The sequence below is a fragment of the Carica papaya genome, chromosome 5 (assembly GCF_054855325.1).
Source record: "Carica papaya isolate Zhongbai chromosome 5, ASM5485532v1, whole genome shotgun sequence".
Taxonomy (NCBI): Eukaryota; Viridiplantae; Streptophyta; class Magnoliopsida; order Brassicales; family Caricaceae; genus Carica; species Carica papaya.
This window is the reverse complement of record NC_142313.1, coordinates 36,181,861-36,196,452: the sequence shown is the minus strand read 5'-3', so window position 1 is coordinate 36,196,452 and position 14,592 is coordinate 36,181,861. Positions and strand designations below refer to the sequence as shown.

Genomic DNA, 14,592 nt, shown 5'->3' with positions numbered 1-14,592 from the left:
AATAAGCATATCAATAATCGCTCCAAAGTCTTCCAAAACATGTAAGTTATGACCCAAAACGATGGATAATAAAACCACTTATCCTTAATATTTACAAAAGTTTCTTCTCTCCCTTCAAAAACCTTATTGTTTCTTTCCTTCCAAATAACCCAAAAGATGTACAAAGGTATGAGGTGGGCAACTTTATTGTTGAAAGCAGGCTCTCCCAAGCCAAAAGTTCATTGCTCACCGAACCCGCCATTACCCAATTCATACCCATTAGGCTATAAAAAAGTAACCAAAGATTGTATGAATAGGGCCTATATATTGGCAGTACAAGGTGAAGTTTTCCATTCTCAATTTGTTAGCAATACAATTCTATGCCTATTTTATGATCTAGAGAAATTTAGAAATGTCATTACCATCCTAGGAGTTTTCAAGAGTATTTTTATTGTGAATGTTAATCTCAATAATAGCACTTTGGCAAAGGTTAATGCACTGGAGGATGGTTGATTCAGTTGGTTGCATTGGTTTGACTTGGCCTTTCATTTATTTGTAATTTCTCTAGTGATGCAGTCTCCAGGATGTTCTTTCTGGGATTCAATGGTTCGTGGAACTTCTAAATGTCTTGAGACTTAGAGAGGAACTCTTTTTTCCTTCAGGGATAGAGTTACTCTTATACAAGTCCGCCTTTCTAGTATTCACTTTTATTATCTTTGCAAATGACACGTTAGTTTTCTGTGAATCGAACAAGAATGTATTACTTAATCTAAGATTTCTTTTATTGTGTTTTCAAACAGGTTCAAACTTTGAAATTAATCTTGTCAAATCAAATAATAAAGGTGATGAGAAACTGCAAATTGGATTGAAGTTATTGTCTCAACATAATGAAATTGCAATTTTTCAATGCAAAATTGGAAGAGAAAGTATTTGGTGAGGGTGATGAAAATTTCTTTGGTCAGGTTCGATTCTAAATGCTAAAGATAATTTATTCAGTTGGGAGGTATGTTCTTTGCCGAAACTAGAAGAGATTCTGGGTATTGTAGGTCTTTATTATAAGAACTTGTCTTTATTAGTTAAATGGTTATTGCAATTTTCTTCAGGGTCTAACTTTTTGTGGGATAGGGTAATAAAAAAAATAAGTTCCATCTGTGAAGGAATCATTTGAATGCTAGAGTTAGTGTCTTGACTTTTTGCCAGAGATCCTGAAAAGCCACGTCTAATCTTTATGATATGTTTCTTCCACTGCTCAATTTGAGGGTGTGAGATGGCTTTTGTTTTCTCTTCTAGGAGGATTCTGAGATTGTTGGCATTCCATTAGTTGTCCAATTCCCTTGTTTATATTATTTTTCTCAAAATCATTTTGCTGCCATTTCTTTGTTTGTGGATACTTTGGATGGTTTTCATTATATGGACATACATTTTCAATCAAGCCTTAATTATTGCGATAATATGGCTTTTTTGACAATTTTGAGCATTTTCATTTTTTCTATGAGCCCAAATCAAAGAGTTCAGTTTTTAGATTCCTTGGGCAATTTTAGCTGCAAGTCCTTTGCTTTTTAACAATAATCCTTCCATTCACAATCTTGAGTTCAAAAAGAGTTTTTGGAAGGTTTCAGCTCCCTCTAAGGTCAAAGTGTTTGTTTGTACTGCTATCTTAAGTGAGTTGAATACAAATGACCTGCTCCAAACGAATGTACAACACATCGTCCTGTCTCCAAGGATATACATTATGCGCTATGAGCTGCAGAGAATCATATGCATCCATTTTTTTATTGCAAATTGGAGCTTTTTACATTTTCAGAACGGCTTGGGCTATTCCTGATAGTCTTGTGGGGTTTGTTGTATTTCTCCTTAATTGTTTTTGAAGGAAAGGGAGCTTGATGTTACGGATGGGGGCAATTTTGGCTGATATTTGGGTAGTTTAGAAAGAAGAATGCAAGGATCTTAAGGGGGGAAAAAAACTTATCCGCTTTCAGTTGTTTGGGATAAATTATCTTTTTCAGCTTCCCTTTGTGCCAAGGCACATGACTTGTTAAATCACTTTTGTCTTTGTTGCATATAGATCAGACAGCATGCCTTGATTAAGGGGGCTAGATTTTCTCCTTTCTTTTTTCTATTTTTTTCTAGCAGGATAGCTAAACCTCCACTATTTTGTTTATACGCTTATATTTCTTGATAATACTTCTTTTTCTTTAAAAAAAAAGAATCAACTCTAAAGCATGTAACATCATTATTGGATAAGCAAATGCCAGTAGTCAAGAAAACTAAAATTAACTTGGCTCCTATGTCCAAATGCCCAAGATATTAGCTACATGACCTTTCTATGTACAAGTGCTTTCCACTCTAATCCAAGGAACATTTTCCATTAAAACAATTCACTGAAACCAGAGAAGGGCAAGAACTGGTTTACCTAGATATCTATGTTCATAGTTTATAGCTGTTAAGAAGACCAGCTTAACTTCCTCAACCTGGCCAATAACCATAAAGTAGCAAGAACACATTCAAGCTATGTTTCACATAGCCACAAACCATGCCACACCCAGTTATTGACAAACAAGTAAAATAAAAGAACAAAAGAAAAAAGTTGGACTACTTACCCCAGTCCATCCAGGGTTATGAGGATTTCCATGTGCCAAGTTGATAATATTATAGGGGATCCCACTAGAAGTATCCCAAGCAGGTAATAATCTATCAGCAATATCTCTTGCCTTTTCAAGGAAAACTCTGTCCCCTGAAAGATCATATGCACTGAGAAGCCCACCAACAACTCTGCAATGAAATAAAAAAAGGGAGGAGATATCAGCCATGAGAAAAACATAGCCATCTCTCACCCAAAGTTAATTTATGCCACCAAAGAAAAAGACGCCATAGCTTGAAACAAGTTTTGACAAAATGAAACAACTATATAGTAAACCTGTTAAAAACGCAACCTTATGGTTGTCTCAAAAACACTGGCGTCATAATCTTTGTTAGGATCAAATGTGTTCGCAACCCACCTGCAAAGAATGATAGAAGAAAGTTGAAGTGGGATTATAAAAAAATATAAAAAATAAAAAATAAAAAGGTACTACATGGAAAAGTATAAAGTCAACAGTAAATAGGATAGATTGCATGCAAATACAGGGAGAATATAAGAAGTGCAGAGGAAACAAGAAAGAAAGGCGTGAAATAAACATAGAAAACAGTATATTGGGGGTGATATGAATGAAAATGGAGGTATCATTTGGTGGCCTAGAGCGAGCTCCAGAAACCATTACGCCTTGGTGGATTGGACTGTGATCTTTGTCTGAGATGAATGAGGCTCTGCAAGGAAAATAGTAATGGAGATTCATAATAAAGGAAGATGCACTCTGGAGAAAAAAATTTGCAGCAAAATACGGAGTGGATAATAAAGGATGGCTTATCAGAGAGAATTCAAGACCACATGGGAAAAGCCTGTAGAAAAAGATCAGTCAAGGGAAGGATAGACTCCAAGAGTATATCAGGTGAAAGTTTGGTAGGGAGGATAGAGTGAGTTTATTGGAGGATCAGTGGGTGGAAACGGGCACCTTGAGAGAATGTGTCCCTCATATTTACGTAATAGCCCAGCTGAAGGACATCAAGATTTATGATTCTCTAGTGGAGAACAATAAAATCTATCATCCATTGGTTCCAATGGCCAGTCAAATATGTTGGACCATAAATAACATGCTTTTCTAAGTTTCTGACACGGATTTCGAAAAATACTTGCAAGAAAAATCAAAAGAAAATCCCATCCTTTTAAGCCAAAACTTGAAACACCTAAACCTATGCTCATACTTGTATAATCCATTCTTTGAAAGATTTATTCTTATATTCTCGCCTGTGAAAATCTGTGGGATTTGTAAAAGATATGGAGGAAACCTCTTAGGTGAATTTTTGAGTGACAAAAACTTTCTAATTGGTGAACTAGGTATGAAGATCAACTAGCTTGTGTAAGAATTTTTTATTGAGCAAACTCTTTGATTGGTGAGCTAAGCACTAAGATCAACTAGCTTGAATAAGAGCTTTTAAAGATAGACGAAATGCTCAAGCAGAGAGCTTGACAAAAAGATGCAGGCACATGCTGGTGGTCATACCTCTATAAGATAGCATTTGCAGTCTCTTTCCCTTATTTACTTTTATTCATATATTGTTGTTAATTTATTTTGAAGTTTAATATATTTGATTGGCAATTAATTTATCTTTGAACTTACAAAATAATTTTAAGCAAATAAAAATTTAAAACCCAATTCATCCCACCCTCTTGCGTTGCTATAGACCTTTTGGGCTAACAGAATCTAAAAAGTTGGCCCAATGATCATTTTGTAGTCATAAGTAAAATTTAAACTGTTGCTTGCAGGTTGGCCTTACATAAGGAAGCTCACATGCTAATGGATATCATTAAGGGAATTGCTTATTCCAATTGATTAAAACAACTTAACTTTGTCAGTTAGTAAAGAACCATAATTGTGAACCATTCACATTGAACTAACTCTGAATTTTGGACTAGCTCCAATACATAGTAGCTCTTGATTCCTAAAGATGGTCATAAGATAGAAGAAAGATCTGGTATAAATCCAAATGCAATAGAGCTCATGAATTGAAGGAACATTGATAAAATGAAATTTGAACTTACTCTCTAGCTCTTTGGAATTGTTCATCTAGACCCATTATATATAATGTATCAAGAGAGTCTATAAGAGTTGCTCCAAGCCCACCAAAGCTATTGACACCAGTCTTTGTTTGTGGCTAACAACCAATAACACAAACCAACACGAAAAAGTTACCCCTCAGTTACAAAAGATCATAAACAAAATAAATAAGACCACTTTCTAAAAATAAGCCACAATACCACCAATCCAAATTCACAAAGAAAAGATACATACATCTATATACATATAGATTATGTGTGTGTTTTTGCGTAGATCACATGCATCTAGCTCAGGAATTAATATTAAATTTAAACCAGACTTAATGCCTAATTCAGTTATTGGACAAGTATATAACAAATGCAAAACTGCAAAGTTGAGGCCTTACATGAATAATCTAAACAATCACAAAAATATAATGAACTACAGGCAATAAGGACCATCATTTAAAGTTCTAAGGATTGTTGCCCAATTTATTGCTACACATCTACCAGATAATACAAAAAGAGTAAAGCTAAACATTAGTAATACGGACATTATATACACAAAGAAGGATTTGACAAACCTGAAGTTCATCTTGGCCCCAAGCATACTTCTCATATGAACTCCATGCATGAAGCATTGCTTCTCTCACTTTCTCCCTTCGTTGCCTATCAATGGGATCATCCGAGACGTTTTCATGCTTGCTAGATTTTCCACCAATGTCAATCTTCCCAACTATATCCCCATGAATGCTCTTTAATTCTTCCAGCTGAAAGGACCAAAAGCATTTAAATGCAAATATACTAACCCTTGCATACAATGTTTGAAAAGGTCAACTCTTATTTCAAAGAATATACTGTAGATAGTAACCCATATGCTTTATAGAAAAATATATCTTTATACACATATACACACACTGTCTTCTGCTAATAATTTCATAAGCGAATTAACAATATTGAAACCAAAGAACATATTCAAGCCTAAAATGATGTTCCAGAAAATTAAATTGGCTTCAATGCTAAAGATATGTTTGGAAAATAAAATATTTTTGTGGAATGCATTTGAAATCATTACTTAATGCTAGTAGGAGAATCCTATTTAACGATAATGAAAGTTGACATGATAAAAAAATCAAGTGGAGTTTATGAGACCTTATCAGTTAGTTCAAGTTAGGAAAACGGTGATATTAACCAGGTGTATTCATAGAGGAAGAAGAAAACATAAAGAAGGAACTAAGTAGTTTGTTAAACTGTTTTATGCAACCATTTTCCATATTAGCCTTGCTCTGTTTCAATTTTCTGTGTTGCCAAGGAAAAAGTTAGTATTTTTTGTTGTTTTTCTACCATTGGTTAAGTTGGCAGTAAATATGAATTTGGATGTCTATAACTGCTACGATCTAGGATAAGGCAGTTAATAAATCTTGAGTTTGTAATAAGAATTGTTTTGCATAAATGAAATCAATCACCGGATAATTTAGAGAATAACAATTCTCTAGTACCCTCTTACTCTTAGAGATCGATAGTTTCTTTCTTAACAAACTCATACTATTAATCAAAATCCCATAACAAGATCCTTAGCAGGGACTATTTTTGGTACAAACACGTGCTATTATGGATGATCTACAATCTCTCCAGCAAGTAATGAATCATCTTGAGTGAGAGCATGACATCACTGTTCTCAATTCAATCAACAGCATATGAGCCTTTCCTCAAATTGTATTAAGTAAAACAAGCTGAAGAGGGGATAGAGCATGACCATGACAGGACAGAAATGGCACATGACTGAGCTGCTATGGAGTCTCAGCTCCAAGAACTAACCAACCAAGTATATGCAGTTAAACATGTTTTCTCTGGATCTGAAGTGAGAAACATGATCAAGGTGATGCAATGTAAGTTGAGAATATTGAGAGCACCTTTACGATGCTGCTGACAGAGGTCTGTTTGTTCTTAGTGTCTCACCAGTACCATGTCTCTCTATGAGCGAATGGGAGATTGAGGCCAGCAAGAGTCTTACGATTTGCGTCAACTGGTGAGTCGCAATTCAATAACCAATCTTAACCACTTCTTGATGAGAAATGGTGAATAACAAGCTGGAAAAAGGGAAACATATTAAAAGATCAATTACAACCAATCTGGTTGTAATTGATTGGTTATTGAATTACAACCAGATGTGGTTACTCCTAGTATTTGATACAACCAATCTTCCAGAACAATGTAACTGGAGGGACCAATTGCCAATAGTATCTTCTTGTTTGAATCAAGCCCGCTTTGGGTTTTACAGTGGCACATAATTTATTTGGTCAATGCCTAACTGCCTTGACATGCAAGTCACTGATGGGGTGAGGATACATGGCCAGGGGATATATGCTACCTGATGTCAATGTTAATGGCTCTAGGTGTCTCTATTCAATGGGCTTTAATACAAAAAGCAAGCAGCAAGTGGCATTATATGGAATAAGAGGAACTAAATGGGGTTGACTAAGAGACTTTCTACCAAAGCACAAATGGTGGGAAAGAAAAGAAGAATTGCAGCTGTCTTGTCAACCATTTTACCCCAGCATTTGGCTCCTAGACATTCATGCGATCATCAGATTTTGCACTTACCTTACCTTTGCTAAATCAAGGAATTCATTACTACAAAACAAGCTTAAATGGATTCACACATCAGAAGACAAGTTGCATTAGGACAAACATCCATTGGAGGAAGAGAGTGATATTACGAGCACCAATCAGTCAGGTCAAGATATGAAAATAGTGCTTTTAACTAGGTGTATCAGCAAAGGAAGAAGAACTGAGTAGTTCTTCATCTGTTTTATGCATATGTATTCCATGTTATCACTGGCTCTGCTTTTACACTCTCTGCTCTTAAAAAAAAAGAAAAGAAAAGAAAAGTAATGCATTGATTTTTTCTTGCCACTTGTTGACAGTTTATAGGATTAAGTCTATAACTGTTGTTGTCTAGGATAAGGTAATTACACAACCAATATGGTCAGCTTATAGTAAAAACAAATGTTATTTTGCAGAAATGAAAGGAACTGGAGAAGAATTTAGAAAAGAAAAAGTAGTTGCATACTTTCTTAGTTTTGGAAGTTGATGGTTCTCTCTTAAAGAATCCACTCCGTAAATCAAAATCCCATAACAAGCTACTAGTAGGGGGCAGAATATGAAATGTTCTAAGATGTTAACTTTTATCATTTTAAATGAAATTTTCACCAAGTCCTAATTAAATTAATTGTGGATTTCCAAATGAATGGCACGACTAAAATCCATATGTACAACCACCTCCTAGAAAAGGATAACCAAAAAACTTTGTGCATAAGAAAGTTCAAGCTTTAAAGAAACCAGGGATCTCTTACCACATGTTGCAGTCTGATCACTTCTTCATTTAACTTTGAAACTTCCACCTGCAAGTTAGTAAAGTTAGTAATGAACCAACATATAAAGAAAATAAGCTCTTGTTTAGAAAATTTTAAAAAAAAATCATTTATTGTTTTAGAAACATGATAAAAACAATATCGTTTTCCCGTTAAACTAGCAAATGTCTGTACCATTAAATTTAGCTGCTAAACTTAATAATAACAAAAAAAAAAATTATTCAATCATAAAATGATAATACATTTTAAAGAAAAAGAAGTATTAGAAAGGTAGGGAAAGAGATTAGATCAATGAAGTATCTTCTTCTGCTGTATAGCATATAATGCTCTTTCCAACTCTTCTAAGCAAGTTATCAGGGATAATCTTTCTCATTATTTTCCTCAAGTTCACCGATTTCGGCAAAGAACACTTGGAGCAAGTAGGGACAACAATGATTTAAGGACCTATTAAAACTAAAATAAAAAATTGGTAATTAGACAAATTGACAACTTGGTACAAGGTTTGCTTATTCTTTTTATCCTTTTCGTAGTCAAATTTTTATAGGCATCTCAATTGAAGGAATTCTCTTCGAAGGTCTATTCAATTAGCTATCTTTTTCAAGATCTCAGCATCAGCCTATCTAAACACTATGGAATATGAGATTGGCAGTGGGGGAAAAAACAAGATAGTCCTTTGAAGGGTTGAAAAACCAATTAATGGTCCCCACTCCATTCTCTAAAAAAATAAATAAATAAAATAAAAACTTCAACAGGAAAATACCAAATATCGAACAAACAAAGGATCAAGTGGGTGTCACTCTTGTACAAAAAGAGAAAATCACAATTCAATCAAAATATCTATGAGGCACTCCAGATTCATTCAAAATCTTTAATATTGTGCAAAACTTTGACAAGCGACAAATAATTCCCCACAAGCTTGTAGGTGAATCAATCAGGACTTGTTATTTGCCCAATTAGTACTCAGACCTCCCAAATAGTTTTTCAGGGGTGCCATATCCAATATAGCTTGGATCTTCTGAGGGTTTCTATACGACCTTAGCCCACATCTTTCCCAATGAACCACCCCCCAACAAAACCAAAGAAAGTATCTAAGGCTTATGGGAAAATAAAAACAAGCAAAGATTTCTATTAAATTTTTAGAAGGTCAAAGATATGGAAAGCTTCCAACATAACTAGGGACATTAAGGTGCCCCAAAAAATTCGCGTCCCAAAGAGAACTAATGGTTCTTCGCCTGATTTTGTAAGACATATTTGCTTCAACATGGGCAAGATGCAAGATGCCAACTGCTAGGAGCATCGGTGGCATGGTGATTCCTCTTCAAAAACATTGTTTCTAGACTCTTTAGGATTTCTAGCTTTATTGAAGCTGCTATCAGGCGTTGCTTTTGAAGGCACCAAGGGAGATTCTATGGGATGTCTAGCAGATTCACAACCTATAACCAGGAGCTTAACAGCTTGACTAACCTCCCCATATGCTTCGGGAGAAGTCAAGTCCAACCCAATGTAGTAGTTTAGCCATTGGAGTGTTTCAGTAGGAATTGTGAGGAAAAAAGGTAAGTGATAAAATAATAATCCAAGAACCTAATTCATGAAAGTAAAGAGAGAAATTCCCTACTTGAATTCTATTAAGTGAATGAAAACTAGAAATACAATGAGAAACCCTTCAACTTATATAGTAAAGAATCATAAATAATAAATAGTATTAGTGCTTGAAAAGAAAACCTAACCCTTAAAAAATAAAAAAATAGAATCGTAGAAACTAAAAACCTAACCCTTTAAAAATAAAAAATAGAATCCTAAAAACTAACACACTTAGATATGTTTTTCAGAGAAAAAAAAACTTAAATATATTAGTTATTTAATCAATAATAATTTCCAATCACAATAGAGGTATAAAATAAGACAACCAATTTAAATAGGAAAAGCAAAACAGAACAAACTAAAATCACAAGAAAACTTTTTAAAAAGAATTATATCCTACTTTATCTTGCAACAGTTCTCCCAGGATTGAGAAATTAGCGCTGAGCTATGGCTCATATTCAGATAGTAGTCTTCAGAAAGAGGGCCCAAGTATCTTCGAGCAATGGGTGCGTTATTTTTTGATAGAAAAGGAGACAGTTTGGAAGAGAAAAGGAGATACGACGAAGGAAATATGTTGAAAGAGAAACAACGATACAGATAAGGAGATATGTTGTAGATTGTGTGAAGGGAAAGGAATACAAGACCAGTAGAGGGTGACTGTTCTTATCTTTCTACAATTGAAGACCTTCGTTTTACAGACTCCTCGATCTATTTTTTGGTTCCAAGGTCATTCTCTTAGTCTTCTAACATGTTATTATAGACACATTCGTAGGGAGTAAATATGGAAAGTGCGGCAAGAGACAAGACAATGGCTAAATAGGATGCTGAAATTCAATTAAACATGAAATCTTAATTAATTTTGAATTCCTATATAATAGGATACTGAAGTTCAATTAAACATAAAATAATAGTTAGTATTGGATTCCTAAATAGTAGATGATTTTTCATTAGTATTGGATTTCTAAATAGAATAGAATTTCTAATATTTTAATTGAATATTCCTAATTAGTAGAAATATTCTACTAAAATATTTAAAATCATATACTATTTAGAAATCCAATACTAACGGAAAACCATATACTATTTAAGAATTTAATATTAATTAGGATTCAATATTTAATTAAATTTCAACCTCCTATTATTCAGAAATTCAATACTAATTAGGATTCCATGTTTAATTGAACTTTAACCTCCTATTTAGTCGTTGTCTTGCCTCTTGCCACTCTTTCCATATTTACGCCCTACAAATGTGTCCATAACATGACTCTCCCCTTATCTTCAAGTTTGTTCTCAAACTTGAAATGTGAATGTAGTTGACTCGCCGGTCTTTTCTTGTTGCTCAGGACCAGTGTTGCATTCAATCTCAAGATAGAACAAACACTTACATTGATGAGTCACAACAAACAGCTCATTGCAATTATAACACAATCCCTTCAGTCTCCTTTCTGTCATCTTTGCCCTTATTAGCTTCTTTATAAATGAAGAGAAAGAGTTACCAAATTGTGTCGTAACATTACTGGTTTGTGGAGACGATGTTTTCTGAACTAAATTGTTAAGTTTGGTCATGAATCGAAACGGTTCACTATAACTGTGTACCCTCATAACTCACAACTACCTTTTCCTTTCAAAAACTTTGTCCATGCTCATTGTGTGCACAAAAGTGGTACGTGATTGTATCTCGACCTTTAATTGGAAAGAATTGATCAGTCCTACTATGAACAAATCGACTTGCTGATCACGAATTATCATAGAGGTCTCGGGCTAGCAGTCTTTGAAACTGACACTGATACTCATCAACCGAACATGTTTGTTTAAGGTTGACTAATTCGCCCAATGGGTAGCTTTGTAGGAGGGGTTCAAACTGTATAGTGTAATACTCCACAAACATTTTCCATGTCACTTCTACCTCTTCCTGCTATATCTTATAGTATCAAAGTTAGGTTTCTTCTAATATGTGAAAAGTTGTTAGACTAATCTTGTTAGAGGCAGCAATCCACTGATTAGCAACAAATTGCTCGCATTGATGGAGTCATATCAAAGTACCTTCTATCCCATCATAGGTGCGAAAGTCCAGCTTGGTGTAGCGTGAGATAATTCCTCTGTTTCTCAGTTCTATGGTTGTAGTGTGCAATTTTAGCCAATTGGATGGTGTGACTGTTATCGAATTTTGTTATGCCCTCTAAATCCTTGTCGCACGACTGGATGGCTATCTGAAGAAGAGTCTCTATTTGCTGAGACAGTTGCCGCAATTTAACATTCATTCAGGCCTTTGATTCAGCTACCAGATTTTTCAATTCCTCACACAATCCTTACTCGTCCATGTTGTATGGTTCTGATACCAAATTGTTACGTTCCCTAATTAAAAATTGAATCACCAGACGATTAACAACAAAGTCATCTTTCAACAAGGGGTTATTGTCCTTATTCTTATTACGTGGGTGACCTATTTTTGTAGTAAAAGATTACAGCTCATTAAAGGGAGTTGCTAGCTTGAACCTCGTTTGAGAGAGCTCTAATATTGTAATTTGAGATAAATTTTGACTTCAACCTCTTATTCTGCCGTTGTCTTACCTCTTGCCGCGCTTCCATCTTTACACCCTACAAAAGTGTTCATATTCCTAAGACTTGTAACCTCCTACTTAGTTCTCTCAAACGAGATTCAAGGTAACAGCTCTCTTTGATAAATTGTAATTGTTTATCACAAAAATAGATTGATCACGTAGTAAGAATAAGAGAGAAATGTTGAGAAAACATTTGTAGAGCGTAAGTAAGGAAGGGGCAGCAAGAGGCAAGACAGGGGCTAAATAAGAGATTAAAGTTCAACTAGATAAGGAATACTAATTATTAATGGATTATGAAATAATAAGATATTGAAGTTTAATTAATTATACAATTCTAATTAGTATTAGATTTCTAAATAGTATATGATTTCCCATTAGTATCGAATTTATAAATCGTATAAAATTTCTAATATTTTAGTAGAATATTCCTAATTAAACTCATATTAGTATACTTAATTAGACTCAAATTAATATTCTTAATTAGATTCAAATTCCTTAAATTTGTAATCTCTACTTAAAGAGGTGTTCTTGCTAATAACAAAACAAGTCAGAATTTACCTCAAACTATGAGATTAGAACTATCTCAAACGAGATCCATGGTAGCAGCTCATTTTGATGAGTAATAATCTATTACCACAAAAAATAGGCCATTCACATAATAAGAATAAACGCATTAACCTCTTGCTTGAAGATGATTTTGCTGTTAGTCTGTTGACTCGATCCTTAACCAAGGAATGTAACAATTTGATATTGGAGCCAGACACTATGGGTGAGCAAGGATTGCGCGAGGAACTGAAAAATCGGATAGCTTAATCAGATGTCTGGATGGATGTTAAGCTACAACAATTGCCCCAACATATTGAGACTTTTCTTTAGATAATCACTCAATCGCATGGCAGGAATTTAGAGGGCGAAACAGAAGCCAACAACAATCATATAATTTAATCCAGTCACACTGACAACCCACCAGAATCGCGCACTACAAGCACAAAGTTGGAAAACAAAGGAATTATCTCACGCTATATGAAACTAGACTTCCAACTATGACGGGACAAAAGATCCTTTGATGTGTCTCCATCGATGCAAGTAATTCTTTACTAATCAGCGGACCATCACCTCCAACAAGGTTAGTATCGCTGCTTTTACATGTTAAGAGAAGCCCAACTTTGGTACTGTAAGTTACAGCAAGAAGAGTCGGACATGGAATGGAAAACATTCATGGAATGTTGCACTCTACGGTTTGGACCGCCCCTACAAAGCAACTCATTGGGCAAATTGGTCAATATTAAGCAAACGGCCTCGATTGAGGAGTATCAACGACAATTTCAGAGACTACTGGCCCGAGCCTCTACAATACGTCATGATCAGCAAATCAAATTGTTCACAGCAAGACTAATCGAATCTCTCGTTTAGAAGTCGAGATGCAATCATCCACCACTCTTGCGCATACAATGAGAATGATCAGATCTTGTGAAAAGAAATAACAGTTGTGGATTATTACCAAACGTAATTATAGTGATTCCTCTCATTCTATGACCAAATCTAACAATTTAACTCAGAAAACACTGACTCCACAGGGCAGTAACGTTACGACACAATCTGATAACACTTCATCTCCATCTATAAAAAAACTAATAATGGTAGAGATAGCATAAATAAGGTTGAAGAGGCTGTGTTATAACTGCGATAAACTGTTTGTTTTAGGTCACCAATGTAAACGGCTGTTCTGCTTTGAAATTGAATGCGAATTTGGTCCTGAGCAACAAGCAAAGACCGACGAATCAACTAAATTAACATTTCAAACTTGAGCACAAGATTAAAGACCAAGGGGGAAGTAATATTATGGACACATTTGTAGTTCGTAAATATGGAATGCGCGACAAGAGGCAAGATAGCGGCTAACTAGAAGGTTGAAATTCAATTAAACATGAAATCTTAATTAGTATTAGATTTTTAAATAATAAGAGGTTGAAGTTCAATTAAATATGAAATTCTAATTAGTATTGTATTTCTAAATACTATATGATTTTTCAATAGTATTAAATTACTAAATAGTATAAAAAATTTTAGTATTTTAATAAAGTATTCCTAATTAAACGAATATTAGTATTCTTAATTAGATTCAGATTTTTAAGACTTGTAATCTCTATTTAAAGAGATATTTTTACTACTAATAAAACAAGTCAGAATTTATCTCAAATTACGAAATTTGAGCTTTTTCAAATAAACTCCAAGGCAACAGCTTCCTTTGATGAATTATAATCTCTTAATATAAAAATAGGCCGCTCATATAGTAAGAACAAGGGCATTAACTCCTTATTGGAAGACAACTTTATTTTTAATCGCTCAATGACTATCCTTAACCAGGGAACATAACACATTCACTAAGATATTTCATAATATTAGGAATATAACTAAGGCTCTATGGTGTCTTATAAGCAAAGTTTTAATATTCATTTACCAC

General features: G+C 34.4%; 1 protein-coding gene across 1 annotated transcript in view; it reads right to left on the bottom strand.

Moving 5' to 3' along the window:
• The window catches only part of LOC110811995 (mannosyl-oligosaccharide 1,2-alpha-mannosidase MNS1-like), a 43,346-nt gene that overhangs the window by 27,716 nt on the left and 1,038 nt on the right, over positions 1–14,592 (bottom strand). The window contains exons 2-6 of the mRNA XM_088220569.1: positions 7,969–8,016; positions 5,197–5,382; positions 4,619–4,731; positions 2,913–2,978; positions 2,580–2,751 (exon numbers count right to left, since the gene is read on the bottom strand). Of these exons, the coding sequence (XP_088076695.1) occupies positions 2,580–2,751; positions 2,913–2,978; positions 4,619–4,731; positions 5,197–5,382; positions 7,969–8,016 (585 nt within the window). The remainder of the gene's footprint in view (positions 1–2,579; positions 2,752–2,912; positions 2,979–4,618; positions 4,732–5,196; positions 5,383–7,968; positions 8,017–14,592) is intronic.